Source organism: Phalacrocorax carbo, chromosome 5 (genome assembly GCF_963921805.1).
Source record: "Phalacrocorax carbo chromosome 5, bPhaCar2.1, whole genome shotgun sequence".
Taxonomy (NCBI): domain Eukaryota; kingdom Metazoa; phylum Chordata; class Aves; order Suliformes; family Phalacrocoracidae; genus Phalacrocorax; species Phalacrocorax carbo.
The window spans coordinates 19,253,403-19,273,304 of NC_087517.1; the positions used below are offsets into that span (position 1 = coordinate 19,253,403).

Here is a 19,902-nt window from a genome sequence, read left to right on the forward strand (position 1 = left end):
GAACACCTCATTTTGGAAAGTGCTGACTGACCTCCTTCTGTCTGGACGGCAGAAGAGGAAAAAACCCACTACATTCAAATAACTTTGTCTCTCTGAACTGCATTTTAACAGTGGTTCCTTCATGAAATACTCATAGTAACATCCTGCTTTCAATAATTATGTGTTAATTCCAGTGTAGAATAACTATGAAGAAACTGTAAAATTAATATTAGAATCTGATCTCCTTTAATTTCTGGTAACTTAACATCAATCATACTAGAAGAGCACCGAATGGACAAATTATTCAAAATCACTGCTAAACCTTCCAGAAGCCTTGCCCACTTAACAGCACAGCATGTAGACTTGATCCCTATTTGAATCTGCTCCTCTAGTCTCAAGTCCCAGCTGTACTGAACAGCAAATATCTCCATTTCAATAGGGAAAATGGTCATACTAAAGTAGTTCTCTCCAGGGGTCAAAATACTTCAGAAGGGCATTTAAGTGGCTGTATGTTATTGAGCAGAAACATCAGCTCACATATTATTGATTATAACTGCATGGCTCTGTTGAAAAGATGTCTGCAGTAGTATTAAGGGCTGAGATAGGGACAGAGGAGTATTATGCATTAAAAAAATACTATCCATCTGTTGCCAAATTTTAGATACATGAGCAATCACAAGCTGTAACACCAAATCTAAAGTGCAACCTTTGTGGCTGATGCGTCAGGGTTGTATTCAGTGACACTTCCTCAGTTTCACACTGCTTAAGATAGACAGTCTTTTGAATATTGATTGAAGCCAGCAGGAGGCAGTTTGATTTCTGCAGGTTTTGCAAAGAGAATATAATAGATACTTATCTGGAAATTTGCTTTTGGTAGCTTAAACATACCATTTTCTTTAAAAAACATCATTAACCTGTTCTGATCCCATCACTATAGCAGCTAGCCAAGTACAACCGAGGTCTTCTGGAGCCACTGCACATTCAGCCTACTCTTAGCCCTGAACTGCAGGCAGACCTGCTGTCACAGGGCACTGCCCACTACCAGATTGCCATGTAGAACATACCCAAGCTGGCTGAAACTAATGGGATCCCCAGACGCTCATTTCCAGTGTTTTGGGTTTGCTGTTGAGGGTTTTTTAGGGGGTGGGGTTTGTTGTTTGTTGTTTTTTTTTTTTAAATAAAGTCTATGTCAAATGCCACCGTGGAAGGATAAATTCAGTGTCCCAGACTGCACTCTGGCTGGTGTCCATCAGGAAGCACTTTGACTGATGGGCTTCACAGTGAAGAACACAGACAAAGGAAGTTAATGCTGGACACACAGGGAAAACCCAAGCATCTGTGCAAAGGGGTGACTCAAGACTGGGTCAACTAGGCTCAAAGAAAATGGGGATCCCTCAATTGGCTCTATCAACTGCAACCCTGGGTGGCATCTACATTAAATAGACTTGGATTCAAAATTTCTTAAAAGGAACAGCTGTGGCAATTTCACAAACCCAGAGCACCAGCAGCCACAGAAGGGACTATTCAAAAAACATTCTGATAGAGTGCCGAGAAAAATCAACCAACCACTGCATGACAGCAAAGCTGACAGGCAAGCCCCAAATCAGTGAAGTTAGTCTGTATCACAACAAACTTTCTTTAACAGACTCAACAACATATGCCAACAACGGAACTTGTATGACATGGTCAAAGTGTTTCATGCTTTACAGACCTTTCTTTATAATTGAGAGCCCGAGGTGACTATTTCCTTGCCTGCAAGAGTGCAGCAGAATTAACTTCTCTTAAAAGTGATGAAGTACTTTGTGAAAGCCGTAACTTCTACTTGAGAATGAATCTCAATGCTTATGCTTCAGATTCTAAAACAGTTCATTTACTAATTTTTTCCAATCAATTTATCTCAACAAGATGCTTAAACCAATCCATATAGAAACATTAAAATATCTTTTAGTCAAAAACACTCAGAAGCAGGAAAATGTAATGGATACAGCTATTACACAGAAAAGGACTGAGAATCCAAAAATGCAATGGCTATATCTAGTGTCAGAAAGCCACTCATTAGTAAAGAGTTAAACAGTATCTAGGTCACTCTACAGTCTTTCCTGCACACCCTCAGCTCAGTGCATATCGGAAATGCTGTGTGGGAAGGCCAGGGAACTAAACTCACAGACCAAGTATGACTCAGACTGCAGTAATTTAATGATACTTTTTTTCCTTCTTAAATTATCCTTGGGATTAAAAGAATCCACACACCCGAAACCCGAAACCAAATCACAGTGAATGGAAGAAACCACAAATTCATGGATCTTTGAGTCAACAAAAGGTATCTAGAAGCAAATTAATTATTAATGGTGAAGGACTGAAACATTTCCCATAACATACTATATGGTCAGAACAGCAGAAGGTGAAGAATTTAAGCCCCAGTCAGATGTTCTTCTGAAAGCCCTAGTGGGGATGATCTCAGCAGCAAGAATGTCAGAGAACTGTCGGCCAAAAAAATAAAGGAGATCTGTCACAGCCAAATGCTGACCTCTACCACTAGAGGAAAGCAACTTGAGAGAAACAGCTTCACATTTCCTCCACCACTGCAGAAGCTGAGCTCAAGAGATGTCAAATACTTTGGCACAAGCACGAGCAGAAGACAACTATAAGATCCTGGAGAAGGCAGAACACCAGCGACCCAGATCCAAATACAAATTCAGTTAAATCCCTGAGGAACAATTAAAATTTCTTTAAATTCTGTCCCACTGAACAAAGCAGACGTTTGGAAAGGACACTGAGGAGCAGCAGAAAACACTGCTCTTTCCTGACTACAATATAAAATTATGAAAATTTACTCTTTCCTCTGCACTTCAAGCTGCCTCCCTCCCCTTTGCTTAAGGAAAGGGCAAAAAAAGGCATGCTGACTACCACAAAAAGAAGTGCAAAGCTAAAATGTCGTAATAGCACCAAAATGTCTTCTATCACAGGAACTCAAATTTTCATTGGAGAAACAGAAACTGATTTCCCCTTTTTCATGGCAAAAATTTAACTAGTTTTGTTGTGGTGATATGAACAGCAGTGGATCCCTTCTTCAGAACAGTTTTTATTAGCATATTGTGAAGTACATGGCAAGACAATTAGAAAGAGTTGAGCATCTGGCTTTAGAGTTATATATATATTTAGATGTATTCTGCTCTGTTTCTAATTAAATGATCTAATTTTTTTAATCCCATGAGATAAAGAATCTAACAATGTTCCCAAAACCTACATCCACCATATAAACACTAGGATGTTTGGTCAGTAACCAGTTACCTTTGAAAGTAAAGTCTTGCTGCTGCTCACCTTTCAGCTACAACCATGGAGAAGTCCAAATCTTTGGTCTCCTCTGATTGAGGAATTTGGACCCAAGTGAGTTCAGGTGAAGAAGGGCTCTTGTCTTGAGAATATAGTGTCACTTGATCAATGAATTTTAAGTAACAATTAAAAGGACATAATCTTTGATAGAAAAGACCAAAAGAGTCACCACAAATGAAGGAGATGTCCCATGTTCCATACTGATTTAGACCAACACAGGGTCTGCTCCAGGTCATTGCTTCAAAAAGCACAATTTATTGGTTAATTAGAAACTTAAGAAGAAAACAATCTTTTTGTGTTTTTCTAAAAGGAATCAGACAAAAAAACTTCTCTTATGCTGGTTCTCTACCCAAGAACATCTTAACAACTTAGGCCTTTCTGTGATCTACTGAAACCTACTTTTTGCATCATATCAATTCTACACAAGTCAGTTGTCCAAAAAGGTGACCCTGTGCTCCTTAGACTACCACCTCGATCTCAGTTCAAGTGTTAGATGGGAAACAGTTGATCAGCAACAGTCAGGGCTGTCCCCTCTTCCTGGGAGGGCCACTCTTTTCAAAATATTTAGTGACATTTGCAAAACCACCTAACTCAGAGCAAGTGACCTAGACTTCATAGAGAATTAAAAAATATTTAACTGAATAAGTAATTAATAAAATAGGTGGAAAAAACTTCAGAGTTTCTCATGGAACAAAGTAACATGCAATTCAGTTGGGAAGAATGGAAGAGTGGGACAGATCACTGTATATTTTTATCATGTCATAGCTCTGAATATTTGGAAGATATTAAAAAACAATTTATCCTGATTTACATAATAAAGAGTATGTTCATGCTGAGGCCTTGGTATGATGATGGACTGTTTTCAACTGCAGTCCTGGTTAATGGTTATTCACTCCTAGTGCCGCACCTCTCTGTACTACAACATGGAATCCTGTAAGTTGCCACTGAGAAAAAGGAATATGGAGTGACACCTTCCCTCTCAGTCTTTGAGATCTTTAAAATACAGCAAATAGATTTCTGGCAATTAAAAAAAAAAAAGGCCTTAGCAATAAAGTTAAGACAGAGCCTCCCACACAATAAAAACAAGTAACTTCAAGTATGGGAAGTATAGGGGGTTGAGTACAGGATATCAAGAGGAAAAAAAAGGCAGATGATTTACAAACACTCCTTTTCAGATTGCAGTACTACAATGATGCAGGGAAGGCAATGCACACTGCTATGTCAGCTCCACTGGATATCCCACCACGCTGATACCCTCAGGCCTCAAAGGCAAAGAGTCTCTCTTCACTCTGCCAGACTCTCCAGAACTCAGCCAAGGGATTCAGACTTAACACTGGGATCAAGATTTCTGCTTTGGGGTACTGCAAAAGTACAGGCTAAGAAGGAGAAAAAAAAAACAAACAACCCACCACACCAAAAGAACGAACCAGAAACCGTAGAGCTTATCTGGCACTATGCAATTACGTAGCTGAAGAGTTCAGCCTTCACTATCAAACAAACCCTAATTCCACGCTATGGAGCGCTACCTGGTTTTAAGCCCTAACATGGCAATAGGAGCTGTGGGGTACTGCAGGTGCTCCGTGCTTTCTAGGATCCAGCCTTTGTGAGCATACTGCAAACAAACAGGTGTAAAGCTTGCCATCATCTTAGGGGCACAGGTAAGCACTTCTGTTTTACATGGGGTTTGTTAACACATCAGTTCCTTGGTGATTTTACATACATGCTAAATAAAACTATGTACTGAACTGTAAAACTCTGCTAGTCTCCAGGCTCCAAAAGCTCTTCCATTACTCTATCAGTGGTCTCCTTGAAACCATAAATAAGTAGCTTGGCTCTTTCTCCGGTGTTTAGATCATTTTATTTCTGACATTTACGGTTTGCAAATAAAAGATTCGAGATTTCTCCAGTGTGTGTATTACCCTGTGTGAAGCTTTTTTCCCCTCCTGCTTTTAGATCTATTAACATAACACTTATCTCAACTGCATTCACTCAGACATTAAAGAAAACATCTTTATTAATGCACCAGAATAATTGCTGGTATTTTGGTAGACTTGTGAAACCTTGTTAGTGACTATAAGCCAAAACGCAGCACTAGGATTTGAAATACTGATAATGTGTAAGGCCTTAAGTCAACAATGTCCTCCTACACGAAAACTCTGGTCTATACTGCCTTTTTAAAGATAGTATGCACAATCACACAATTGGACAGAATAGAGGAGATAAACGTTTAAGAACAACACACATTTTGGGCTAATACATTTAAGATGGCCAAAATGATCAATTCAATTTAAATATTAATACTCCAAAAAAAGTGAAATAACACACAATGTTTATCTTGGGGGATTTGTCTTGTGGCAGTAAAGCAACAGATTACAAATTTTTTACTCTTTTGGGAAAATAAGCTATTAAAGTAAGAGAAGAAATGCAAATGGAAGGGGCAGGATAGGAGTACAAATCAGAACATATTTCTTCTACCAAAATTGATTCTGTTAATGATTAACTTAACTCACACAGGAATATTTGTACTAGGAACAGTGTCAAAACAGACCCCAAATAAAGTCGTCTCTTCTTGTGTTTTTCATTAGTGTTTTTTGCTCTATGTCAATGTATCATATTATCAACACTCAAATTAAAATCTGACTTCTTTTCCAGGCACTGCACAACTACCTGCAAAGATTAGATATTTAAATGATCAAATGTTAATTTTTCTTCCAGCAGCCCTTTAGAAATTTAATTTTCTACAAAGTTGGTCTGAGTCTTGAGTAAGGCACTGCTCAAACTGAACTGAGACAGCTGACATCTTTCTGAATGTCAAGACAGGGTAGAATTTTAGGGTAGAAGCTGTGGGGAACAGTAAGCACTAGCTTTTCTCCCTTTTTTCCTCAATTGCAAGTTTCACTGGAGGTACCAGGATCTGCATTTACATTTGCTATGGATGTTTATTATCTGGATTGCATACAATTTAGGGTGTTACTTTCTCAACCCTAAATGCAGCTTGGCAACAATGTGAGGGGAAAAAAGGTTGAAAGGTTCCCCAAAAATGACTGGTCTTATGTGTCACATCACATGGTTCATTTTTTCATTTCAACGAGTTAACATTACAGAAATCAGACCTAAGCAGAACTAACCTTTAGCAAACAAAGTCAAGACTTCAAAGATTTCCAAGTGTTATTTGAAACCACATGAGATATTAGACATCAGATGTAAGAATCTGCTTGCAAATACTGATCCTGCATTCTGTGCTCAATGGTATCCTGAGAAAAAGGGTAAGTTTAATGTAAGCATGCTGGGCCAGGAATCATCTTAGGCTCTATGCTGATTCAATTTTGAAATGGTTTCTGAGGCACCTGCCTAAGTGGTCTCTAAGAGAAGGGATAATGTTTGTCATCACGGAACCTGCTGAAGAACCTGATTAGTACTCCTTAACATTTTCAGTAGTCCACCAAAATAAAAAAATCCCCTTCAAAAGATTCTTGAATTACTGGTTATTCCTACGAATAACTGTGGTGCTACCACCTCTCAGATGAGTCAGGCCCCTGCCATCGGGGAAGCTCGGGACCAGGACCCTGATCAAAAGGATTCCACCAGCTGCCACGGGACATTTTTTTCCTGGGGCTCTGCGATAGGGAACAAGGGTTGCATCTCCATACAACAAATACCTGCACACTTGCAAACGCTCACAGATTTTACAGGCCCCACGCTACCAAATCAGCTTTTTGTTTTTCAACACGAGACCTTCCATGGCAGCAACTTTTACCAATCTGTTTTCCTAGTGCTTCTTTTACAAGCAGCTGTGGCTGAAACATTCCTTCCACTCTCCTCTCCTCCCTCGCCCCCACTTCCTAGAGGAAATTCCATGGGATCACCTCTCCTCCGGCCCCACACTGCAACTAAACTCTCAACTCCTGTGGGAGATGGAGCTTGTGCAATCGCTGGGTCCCTGCATCTGCAACCACAGAGTTCTTCAGTGCATTTGTTTTCAGTCTGCTTGTTTTTTAAGAGGGTGTGCTGAGGGAAACTGCTGATTACTGTCAGGCTAAATGAAATACTGAATTCGAAAAACTTCAGTCTTTGCTTAATCACAAAATGGAAAGAGAAAATTAAAACTATATTTGTTTTAAATTCAAGGCATCTCTAGAGACTGTCTGCATCCAGAGGATAGGACTCTAGAGGACAACTTTTAAAACCTTTTTCTCAATTACAAATTTCCCCAAATATACATACAGCTCCCTAAAGACATTCTACAAGAAGGCATTATTGTACCAAAAAATACCCTGGAAGTCCTCAGAGAGGATTTCAGAATGGAGTTAATTTGATCATGAATTGAAAGCTGTCTGAATTTTATTTCTGTCTAATTAAAGTGCAAATATTGAGGGGAAGATAGAGAGTCTTCCATCACATCATGCCAGACTAGATACTTCGTAACATGACTGCTGAAAGCACTTGCTAAAAAATAAAGGAAATTGCCAAACATCACTTCTCCAGGCCACTCGCAATTCCCACAGCATACCACACAAATGCCTGGGCCCTGACTGTGGAAGTCAAGCCCTAACAAAAAGGGACATTTCAGTCTCCATGTCAGGCCTACGTCTCCCCACTGCATCTGGCAAAAGGGACACACAAAAGTGAACACTGTTTCTTCTCAGATGTAGAAATGGGATACTTACTTTCGACAGCAACCTCTTAGAAGATCATCAGCTAACACAGAAGCTGGCGGAGCCGGTTTACATACTATACTGGCATGCCACTCCTCCTCTGGCAGTTTGTCTAGCTGAGAAACTGGGTGCATCAGCTGGGCAGAACATAAGTGAGATTATCTAAATCCTGGTCCCAAGGTTACTGTGGGTGTTTACCCGCAGCACTGCACTGTGTTCCACACCAATGTGTGCCTGCACAGGCAACAGTACTGACACAATTGGTTATTACATCTAGGGAACATACCTTCACCATTCTTGGTGTTACGTTTACTTTGAAGAGCAAAACCGGATTAGTAAGTACCATTAAGGGACTTCTACTGCAGATTATACAAAATCCAAAACATGCCACAGTGCTTGAAGAAAGAACACAACAAAAGATGATGCTGGTACCATACAACATCGAGCTGAACATTACAAATCCCATACTGTTCAATTGCTAAAGAATCTACCTCCTCCAGCAACAAAATTATATCCTCTAAATCTAGTGTTATTTATAGAGATGCATGCAACAATACTTTTTTTAAAAATGCCTACATAAACCCCTAAAAACTAATTTGTAGAGGACTTCTTTCCACCCCAAAAAAAGTAAGAAATAGACTCCTGCTCCAATATAATCAGTATTAATACTGATCTCAAAGGGAACAGTTTCCGAGACACTGATGTATCACACTTAATTATATGAAATGAAATCATATTCCACATAATTATGAATGCAATATTTCACTGCAGCTGACAAACCATGAAAGGAAAATGCAAGAACAATGGAGAATAAAGGAGAAAAGAAAATACTTTAAAAAATTGGAGAAGTTAGCTTTGAAGTCTTCCATTCTGGTTTCCCTTATTGCACCATCTGTCTAAAGGGGTTATATTCACGTGCTACAGACATTTCCTTAGATTGAGCTGAGCAGCAGTGACCCACACCCAGACCATTCTCCCAAGAGTTAAATGCAAAAGGCAGTCAGACTATTTCCTGAAGTCCGGCCATGTCGTTTTTTCTAATGAGGTATGCTGAGTAAAATGAGATTTCTTGCTCTTAACTGACCACAGTGACAACACCTCCCTGCTACAGTAAATGTTTGAGCTCCAGTTCACCACTTCTCAGTCCTGAGTGTATTTGAAGGAGATGGGAAACAGCAGCACAGGAAGAGGTCACAATCACACAGCAAGCAAAGAACACAGTAACATTAATATGCTAATGGCTGTCACATGGCTTAATAAAAATGTGTGTTTTACTAAGAGCAAGGAATAGAAAAAACTTTTAGGTGCTCTTGCCCCAAAACAGGGAAACATGCAACTACACAAAAAAGTTCCCATGCTGTGAAAACAAAGCTATATAGCAGGCCTGGCTCATATATTTCAAAACCACCAGTAGCCTGCCATTAGCTTCAGCTATGCTTGTGTTCATGATTCTGAGTATTTAGGAAGGAATCCTTAAAATATACTCTCAATAAGAAACGTGATTTCCTAACACACATAAGCAAAGGCAGCCACTACAAGGTTCTGTTTTTGTGTTCTGACCATCCTGGCACAAAGCAATGTCTGTTGTGGTAATTATATCACTAACTTTGTTACCTTAGACCAGCTGCTTTCCTAATTGTAATCCCATTAAACACACAATATAACCATATAGCAATAATTTAAGGGGGAAGTCTTAAGTGAAACTGTCCAGAGCAAAAACAGATTTCAAAAAAAAATACCATATTGAGCTGTTTGTAGTGTATATAAGTGACACAGTATGAGCAAATAGCCTGGAAGGGAGCACACCAAGGGGAGGGCTGGCATGATGATTTATGCTGAATTGAATGAGGGAGATGTGGGTTAAGCCTCAAAGCTTGAAATCTCACCCTGGGACTGGGGATTGTCAGGAGGATGAAGGGTCTGCTGCATCATCCTTGTTTAATGATGTAAATGGCACAAAAGGAGGTGTCTGAAGAAATTCAGCATTACAGAGATGCCATGCTGCAGGCTGGCTAGTAAGTAAATCAAAGGCAGTGGAAAGCACAGAGCTTTGGAACCACGTGGCTTGGGCATAAAGGTCATCCATGGTGAAACACAGCACTTAGTGAAAGTCTGGAAAGCACCTAGAAAGCATGTCAAAGCAAGTTACAAACTCCTGGCTGAATCTAAGACCCACTTGCTTAAGTCCCTAATCACTTAAGCAGTCTCAACTGCTTAATCTTCAGATCCAGATATTAAATAAGCTACAAGAAATTACTAACAGTCACCAAATACAAAAGTACAATTAAAGCCTAAATAACGTATTCATAAGCAAAAAGCCAACACAACAGCTGAAGGAGGCACATCGTGCAAGTATCAATAGCCACACTGGGAGAAGGGAGTACAACTAGGCATGGCTGAGACTAACACTGCTCCAGCAATCCTGCAAAACCAGCACTTCATGGCATAGGTGCACTCAGCGCAGCAGAGCTCATGCAATGGCACTACGTGGTTTGGGAAAAGAAACTGCACAGCAGAGCCAGGCATCTTCCTGCAGGCTTCTCCAAACTGTGCTCATCGGCTCCTTACTCTCATTTTTCCTTTCCTCTGCTCTCATCCTTCCATTTAGCTGATCGCTCCTGTCTAGCCTCCCACGGGAAAGGCAGTATCCATGGGCCACTGCATCGATTGCTTTGCCTACCCTTACATACCTAATGGAAAGCTCTTGTGGCCAGGACTGACTCACAGTGTCCCCCTGGCACTCTGGGCTCTGCTTCTGGGTTGGCTGTTACGACATGCTTGCGACAAACATAATACCTACCTTATTCTTCTCCACACTTCTGCCTCTGGCACAACTGATATGAAGAAATTTGTTTTCCCAACACAGAACTGGAGTAGCAGGCTCAAGTTTGAATGAACTATTCAGGACGTGGCAGCTTCATTTCCCACAGAAAAGCCAATTATACTGCCTAAAAGTAGTTGTACTCCCAGGTAAGCCTTCACAACAAAATTGTAATTCCTCTTTTCATCTTGGAAAAGAGGAGAAAGCTTCACGTAATAGCGCACCTGAAAGAACTAAGCCGATGAAGGTGGAGAGCGTATACTGGCAAATTGAGCTCTTGCCAGGAAAATACTTTTCCACAAGAATGGTAAACGTTTGCTAACTGTGCTCGTAAATACTGCACAGCTGTGCTACAACAGGAAAGCAAGCCCAACACTTCTATAATTTGATAAGAGGTTTCCCTAGTGATTCACCAAAAATAATTAATCAAAATAAAAACATGGCCAAAATTAGCACTGCTAGCTGTTTGTGAGCGAGAACTAGAGCAATTATACCAACTAAAGCAAATAAAAGTCACTGAACAACCAGACCCACACAGATTTTTCTACCTTGTATTCTACGGGTATCGAAAGCAATATTTCTCTACAATAATCATCACTGAAAATAACTTTTCAGTATACTATATGATACAAGTCCATGGTGATGGGAGGGAAAATCTGTGCAGATGGGATGTTTCTGGCATTTGTAGTGACAATGATGTTTTTCAACCATTATTGCCTCAACCCACAGGTGTTTTTCTGTCTTGTCTGACAACAGTCAAAAGATATAAAACAAAAGCCAGTGACCTTTTTCCATACATCCACTGAAAACTGCTTATTGTCAGCCAGCAGGATCATTTCTACAATATGCAGAGCAGCCCTTCTATCCATTCTTAGCATCAAGCACTCCAGCGGACAACCTCTTAGGACAGCAAGATCCTCTATATATGGGGAAAAGGAGTTAAAATTACCCTAAAGCCTCCCAGTAAAATCTTAGGCATTTGGAAAGTTCTAATGAAAATATTTCAGAGATCTGGAGTCAACAGCCGTTTCTTCACTGATTTCTATGTGTCCAAGATTTTATTCTCCATTTATTTTGTATTGTCTCAGCTTAAACAATGAACATGGCAAGTTCACTTTCAAGAATATTTTGCCCTCTATGTCCTAGAAATTTAGGAAGATTTGTAGGAAGAAAACATTTTGCATCTGAAACTTCCTATAGTCTATAAAAATGGATTCCTGAACTTCTGCAGTCAAGGGAGAGTGTTGTCATTTCTATCTTACTGCAGCATCAAGTTAGTTGCTATGGGGCTATGCTGGCAGAGAAGCCCAAGGGTCTTAATAGGTTACCCAGATTTTTGAAAGATGTTCCAAGCCTAAAATTTCTGGACCCCTCACTTGGTTCCTCAGCAGAAATGGAGAATTTTGAGATGGCCTCCATTCCTCTCAAGTAAGACATTTAGGAGAGAAATATCTCAGAAGAAGAAACGCCACAGCCTTTCAAGCCTGTAAATTCATATCACGATTGATTTAATAACTTCATGGCTGCAGCCCTTGCCTTTTCTTGATTTGCAAAATTCATGCTGTTCCAAATACAATTATATATTGAACAGCAACAACAACCAAATCAGAATCATCGGCTATGCAAGAGGGAAAGGACCAGTGACAGCAAAGTATTGAACATATTTTTTTCTAGAATGCTCATGAATCGATAACATCTAAGACTGTGCAAACCAAAATGTCTTCAGAAAGAGATTAAGGAGCTATAGTAACCACTGCACAAATAGTAGTTACTGGGCGGCTCCAGTGCAAAATAACTTCACAGCTCTGTCCTAACATAACATGAGTGCACAGGCCAAGGTTTCTTCATCACTTCAAAAGACAAAAATGGGAAGGAAAAATCCACTTCTTTAAAACACGCATTTGCAACTAAAATTCAAGTGACAAGAGATCATTGCTGCACGGGAAGCTGTAAAAATGTTTAATTTATCAATGGATCTTTTCACAGATTGATAATCTGTTCTCTTTTCTGTAAAACACATGGATTTCATTTGCCGTTGGGAAAATGACCAAGTGGAAAATTTTTTTCTTTGAAGACCTGACAGCAAGTTGCTTTTATTATAATACTAAGATGACTGATATGTTATTACTACCCTGAAAGTTCAAGTTTTGTTTAAAAAAGAAAAAATAAAAATTATTCTCTATAAATTCACTATCAGATTTTTTGCAATATTCAAAAAGGTGCCTTATATAAACTGTAATCCAAGGCTTACAGGTTTTCCTAGCTATTTTGCTAACTTGTGTTGTCATCTTGGGCATGTGTTTTTGTATATTCCTAGTTACTTATCTGTTCAACTGAACATAAGATTACTTTGAGAATCTCAGACAGTACTGTTACATACAAATCTTAATGATTCTCCATTCATTCAAGAGATATTTGGGTGTTTCTTAGAGTATTGAAAATTTAGCTAAGTACTTTTGATTTCAAAATAATCCAGAAAGTGCACTATGAATTTTGGAAGTACTAAGGATTTTTTAAATTTTTTAAAACATTTAAGAAACATGATTTTTAACTTTGTATCAACACATAATTGCACACTCTTGACAGCTGACCCACATTTGAAAGTAACCAAAAGGCATGTGCTGCTGTAAAAATTGAAAAACAAAACCAAAAACTCACACGAGCAAAAAAAAAAATCTCATGTTAACAACACTGCCTGAAAACCTTCTGCTAAGCCAAGTCTACCCAGAACTCCAGCCACTTAGAGAGGGTTCTTATGCAGATCTACTATTTCTAATCATAAATAGAATTGTGCAGTAACGTACAGCCAACATAAATTAGTCAGAAACTAGGACAAGCATTCAAATGCACACTGTAGTTTACAGTGATACAGAACAATTACATGAGAAGTTTCTATCAACAAATTATCTCAGCCATGAAAAGGAGACCCTCTGTTGCAGGTTCTTAATAGCAAGTTTCACATTTAGGTGTTAATTTTCATTTATCTGTGGTTTCAACAGCATCAGGCAGCAGTATGGGTGATCACAGTTTTTACTAAAACAATGGGTTGCTTCTATTCACCACTATATTTCAACTTCCGTTGCTTCTCCAAAGCACCACGTGCATTTTTTTCCTTCCGACTGCCAGGGAAGTTGAAACTTGCCACCCTACCAGAGCAAGAGGATTTTTATTTACACATCTGGTTTTTTTCTTCCCTCATAATCCAAACGCTCATTTTGTATACCTACTATAAGCTTTTAAGATACAACATTATAATTTATGTTTAAGCATAGTACTTACGGTTGGCATAATTTTACCAGGTCCTGATCAGTGGTGTTTGGAGGCAGTGCTCTGATGTAAAGGTTTGTTTTACTTAATTGATCCCATCCTGAGTTGCTGCTGCTACTACTGTTGTTATTACTGCTGGTGGTGCTGGGACTAGGAGGAGCCATTGGGTGGGCTGGTACAATGGACTGCTGCAAAGAAAAAAGAACATTAGACTAAACTATAGATAGATTAAGCTAATCTGCATGCTGCAATTTCTACAGTAGCCTGTTTACCATTTCGGAGCGCTATGTTAAATCAGTATGGAATTACTCATGTATTTTGAATACACCTGCTTTCACACTACATTTGGGACAGGATTGACAGGCACATTCTGATATATCCAACCACCATCCAAAGCACACTCAATGCACGACATAGGCTCAAAATTATATATAACCTCTGCTGAATATTACTCACAGAATTTTAACACTCTTCAGTGTGGCATCTGATGTGAAAATGAAACAAGAGATTGTTCCTCTAGGTTCCAGCAGGTATAAACTAAGTTGACATCTCTGACTATTTCACATCATAAATGAATTATTGTGGCAGACATGAAGACTATGCTATTTCCTTAACCTATCCAGAAACAAAAATAATTAGAAGCCCCTTCTATATTTCGCCTGGCTTTTAGTACTTCACATAGTACCACCGTTGTTTTTTTTAAAGATAGAGAGGGAGCATAGACAGCTTAAGGATCAGACTTTAAATTAAATGTGTGCCTTGGCAGAACTTTTATACTGCCACTGATCTCAGCATTTGTGGATTATTTCAAGGGTGTCAAAGAAAGAGATCCTATGTAATGGCAAAAAAATCAAGTTTCAAAACAGATAGGCACATAAGCACTTCTACCCAATCCTCAAGGTATCTAATGCTATTGCTCTTAAAATCAGGCCCTAATAAAAACATCCTAGAGAAAATCTGCAGTAGAGCAGTCTTAATCATTTGCATTAACAACAGTATAGCAGGACACTGTCCAGAAAGCATTATGAATAGATCTGTGGTGTTGTAAGACAGGAATACTTTAACGAATATACTAGAGACTAAAGTTGCCAGTAAAAGTCTTGTGACTACAAGGTTTTCACAGACAAAAAGAACAGGCTGTATGTGGCCCCTTTCCTGCAAAAGCCTGAGCCTCCACGGCTCAAGTTCATCGCAAAGAACCACCCTGTGAACTGCAGAGGAAAGGCACAGTAGGGGGAGAAGGAAAAAAAAGAAGTGGAATATAAAGTGACATGTCAGTGTAGACTCACTTGTTCCCGCCCTGGTGCCACCCTCTTCTTTGGACTAGTACAAACAGTTGTGTAGCCACAGCCTGAACCAAAAAAATTATCTTTCCTGATCTGTTTCACCACATGTGGTTTTGTGCTACGCAGAAGCTTTGGCTGTCACAAGGCAGAGGGAACAGGAATGTGTAGGCAGAAAGGAGGGGATTACAGTTTACCTCGGTTTAAAGCATCCATGAAACTACAGCCTTAATACACAAGAAAAGTGAAGCTATTTTGGAGGGAACCTTGGGAAACTGGAATGAAATTCCAAGCAGGAGGAAAGTAGAAAGGCATGCCTTCTATCAGATGCTTTATGACAATTTTTGGTTCTTCTGTGTTTACCTAGGAGGTTTTGAAATCACCCAGTTTGGCATTTTGCAAAGTTTATTATGCAGCAGTAATATGCTGGAACAGCAAACTGCAACACTCACTATAAAAATCAGCATTGATAGGTAGAAACATTGTTGTTGCCTAATTTAATTGAACTGAAAATTACCAAAAAGAATGAAATATATTCCTCATCATTTAACGTTTCATCGTTGCCATAGGGTTGGCGGGTTTTTTGTTTGTTCTTAAATAAAGATTTTTAGAAACAGCAAATCGCTTCCAAAAGATTTATACTTGGAGTTGAAGCGCTGATCTAGAATTTCTTCCAGGCATGATTTTAAATGGGGAAAAAGATTAAACCCTCCCTCCGAGTTTGTAATGGAAACACTGACAGATTTTAACTATAGCAGTGCAAGTCAGGCTGTCAGACCATTCTGCTTCCAGTAACGCCAGGCAATTATTTTTAGGGTTACAAGCAATGCAGAATGACAGAGCAACTAGTTTCCAAACCTCTTCACAACAAACCAAACAACCTTAGTCTGGCACAGTGCTATTCCTCTCTTCAAAAAGCCTTCAGCAGAGTTCTCAAAATGCAAACAGTGATCAAATGCACAACTGCTGTGCTCCAGGCTTCAAAACATGCATTTCCCTCATGCATGCATGCATGCACAGCTGCCATAAAAGTCAGCATACACATACCAGTCTTCATCTTAACTGGTAATTACTGTTGGAGACTAAGAGTCTCCAGTCTGTTTTTCAGTATCTTCGGTTTAGTTTTGCTTTTACTTCTTACTATGATTTTGCCTTAAAATCTTTGGTTGTCTCTCTGTGTGTGCAGAGAGCAGGAATCCTAACCCTCTCTTCCTGTAAAAGATAAACACTCCTTTCTGAGAAATTTAAGCTTTTATTTAAACATGAAGATACTGTAGTGCTAGTGATCACATCCAAATATGATGGGAACGTAAATGTGATTACAGTTGCCGTCTTAAGTTTACAGGCGGAAGGTTTTTCGGTTCTTCCACAGAAACTCATACCTTTACCAGCCTTAAAAGGCTTTACAAAACAGGTGCCGGGCATACTACAGCTCTCAAACCCTGCAATCCAGCGACACACAGATACCCACTGAAGGGCCAGTGACATCTTAAAGCCATACGACTTAAAACACATTTCTTACATTAAAACCTAATTTTAAAATCTGAATCACTCTTTCCGCTCTGTTCCTCATCAACAACTACTTGTAAAAACTAAATTATAGAGGTCCCTCTTTTGTTCAAAGGGGCTTTTCTTTTCCAGTTACAGTTGCTGCAAAAGGCTCGTCGGCGGTGCAGAGCCTCGCTGCTGTAGCTGGGCTGGCAGAGCCTCCCACGCTGACAGCGCATGCCAAGAGAAGAGTTTTTCTGCTGGCTTAGTTGCATCACCTCCCCAAACAACATAAGCTAAGCTGATAAAAGTTCTCTCCTGCCGGCACAGCTGCATCCACGCCTGGGGTTTTGCCAACATATCGATGTCAGCAAGGATGTATGACTTTTTTCCACACCCCTGGCTGATACAGTGCTCGCTGGCAAGACATTCTGCAGTGGAGACCTGGCCAAAGTTTGGTTTTGTTTGTTTAGAAACAGCTTTCATGAGCATTAACTGAAAGCTTTTTATAAAACCTGAAATCCATTTTTTAAAGTTGTGTTTTTAAAACTGTAGTCTCGGCTGCAAATTCATATCAAAAGCTCTCAAGATTTTATCATATGGAGTTCACAACAGTTTACAATAATATACATAAAACCACATTCATTAATTTTTTTTAATAATTGCATCATAAATTAAAACACTGAACACAAGTACAGGAGGAATGAATCTAAGTAATAGTACAGTATTTCTTGTGACAATATTCCTTTTCACAAGAAAGACAGTTTTCCACACTGGTTTGCCATTTCCTCCTTAGTCTTCACTCCCGAGGGTAATTAGCAATCGTTCCTTCCCCACAGCAGTTTCCTTCCTGTCATCTTCAACAAATATCTAAGCAAAAAAGGCTGGTGGCTGAATAATCATCCTATATGCTGTATGATCCCCTCACCCCATTCTGGAGCCAGCTGTGAGGAGCTCCCAACACCCTTGCCTGATCTCCGAGGAACCTTCCCTCCAGCCCTCCACAGCCCAACCACAGTAGTGGGAAAACCACAGGTACTCATTAGGAAAACGAAAAGCTCAGCAATGGAAAAGACCCCGTGGAGCACCTTAAACCAAGAAAAAACTGCCTGCCTGTGCTTGCTTCTCAATATAAAACCCAAACAAGAATAATCACAAGTATTGAAAAACAACTGGAGAATATACTCATCTTTATGAGCCATTCCTGTCCTTATAAACCACTCTATGCTTAAGGACTGAAAGTGAGTCAGAGCAGGATTTTGCCTGCTGAGGGGGAGAAAAATCTCTTCGCTGTCAACAGGAAAAAGCCACACAAAAAAATACCCAACCAAAACAAAACAGAACAACCCTGAGAAATTCCTTTGACCTGGGAGTTGAGAGATACTGATCCCTGCTGCCTTCACAGTACGAAAGTCCAAGGGAACTCCAACAAACAGAAGTTAACTTGGATAACGACTGTCCCAAAACAGAGCATGATTATTATGGTAGCAATCCACTTAAGTTTCTAACTTTGTGTAATAAAAGCATGTCTATGACATTATATAACATGCTAGCATTTAATTATGAGTTCCTTTGCTCAGGTAAAATGCCCGATGGGAAAAGTACCATGACTTTTAACAGAGTTAGTTCTCACACATCTACTCTAAACTCAAGCCATAAATTACAGCATACATTAACTATTTGATTTAGCCTGAACTGCTACTTGGATCACCTCATAGTTTCAAAATCTTGTCACTGGTGTTTGCCTAGCTTTGTTCAGGTGATTAAGCTTCAAGTACTGCTTACCCTGACTTTGCCTAACCTCCCTGATTTTACTAAACAGCATTTTGAAACAGCACCTTCAGTAACTGGCATTGATATAAATATTAACATACATTCTTGTGGATGTGTGCAACAGTGATAAAAATAGTAAATTACATTAATCTGAAAGATTTCTGGATTAAATTGGGGGCTGATTTTTTATTTATGTATTAATCTACTTAACACAGAGCCTTACACATACAATGAAAGTGAGGGCTCCAGAAAACAGAAGGTGCCACATCTAGTGAAGCAAGACACTGGCACACTTAGTGCACAACTTACAAAATAGGAGGTGGTTTGGAATAAAATAACATCCTGAACAGAAAGAACTCCAAATGTTTAACAGAAATGACTGCTCACTGATGAAGACAGTTACTTTATCACCTTCCTTTAGATAAGGAAACAGTAAACCCTGATCACTTAGCCTAAGCCTGCAAACTGACAGTTCTAGTGGAGATACCATTTGAGTGTCCTGCACTATTGTATTTCATGGTTTTTCCATCATCATGTCTGAAATGTTATGGCAAGCAAAACCGAATTTCTGGAGGCCTCTCCAAGTCCAGTTCTCAGTGGACATGAGTCAACCTGTAGAAACAAAGATCTGCCACTGCTGTATTCACATCTCCTGCCTTAGGGTAGGTTCTCCAACTGTTGTTCTTCAGTCTGTCAGCACTTGTCATAGGAAGATTCAGCAAGTCAGCTGCTTTCTAAGCATTTTCAGGATGATACCAGTACAAAACAAAGAGCATCTCAGAAGCTGGGTCCTCCAGACTCCTGTTGGAAATCTCCTCAGGAGGGAAAAACCACGAGACCTTCCCCCGTTTCCTCCTTTAAACCACCAACGTTAACTTCTCTTTGCCCAGGTAAAGAAAATGGTCTCACAGAGATACCGCAAGAGTCAACAGGATCAAATCCAGCAAGGGCTGGTTTATTGCACAAGGCTGAGACCATTGATATCATGTCTCATGGTCACAGAGCTATTTGCACACCCAGGATCCAAGCCTATTCCATCTTCCTTTAGATGGTGAAGATGGGTGTTGGTGCTCCATCCCCATGGAGCAGAAACAACTAGGTGCCAGGAAGAGGCAGGACCCTGTGGGTGGAGGCTGGCATCAAGCAGATACTCTCCCTGTTATGAAATATCACAGACAGCCCAGGAGCACCTGGAGATCCAGCCCTGGGTTTCTCCAAAAAGGTCTGTAAACCTTCCATATTTTGGCATGGAAGAGCTATGCCCGAAATACTACAGCTGGCATTATGATAATGATGGACTGTA

The 19,902-nt window shown here is 39.7% G+C and overlaps 1 protein-coding gene across 7 annotated transcripts in view; it reads right to left on the reverse strand.

The window, feature by feature from the left end:
* The window catches only part of RBMS1 (RNA binding motif single stranded interacting protein 1), a 148,515-nt gene that overhangs the window by 52,453 nt on the left and 76,160 nt on the right, over positions 1–19,902 (reverse strand). For 5 of the 7 annotated variants that reach the window (XM_064451446.1, XM_064451449.1, XM_064451452.1 and 2 more), the window contains exon 2: positions 14,068–14,243. In XM_064451446.1, coding sequence (XP_064307516.1) covers positions 14,068–14,243 — 176 coding nt within the window. The remainder of the gene's footprint in view (positions 1–14,067; positions 14,244–19,902) is intronic. The other 2 variants (XM_064451447.1, XM_064451451.1) reach the window with 1 other exon arrangement.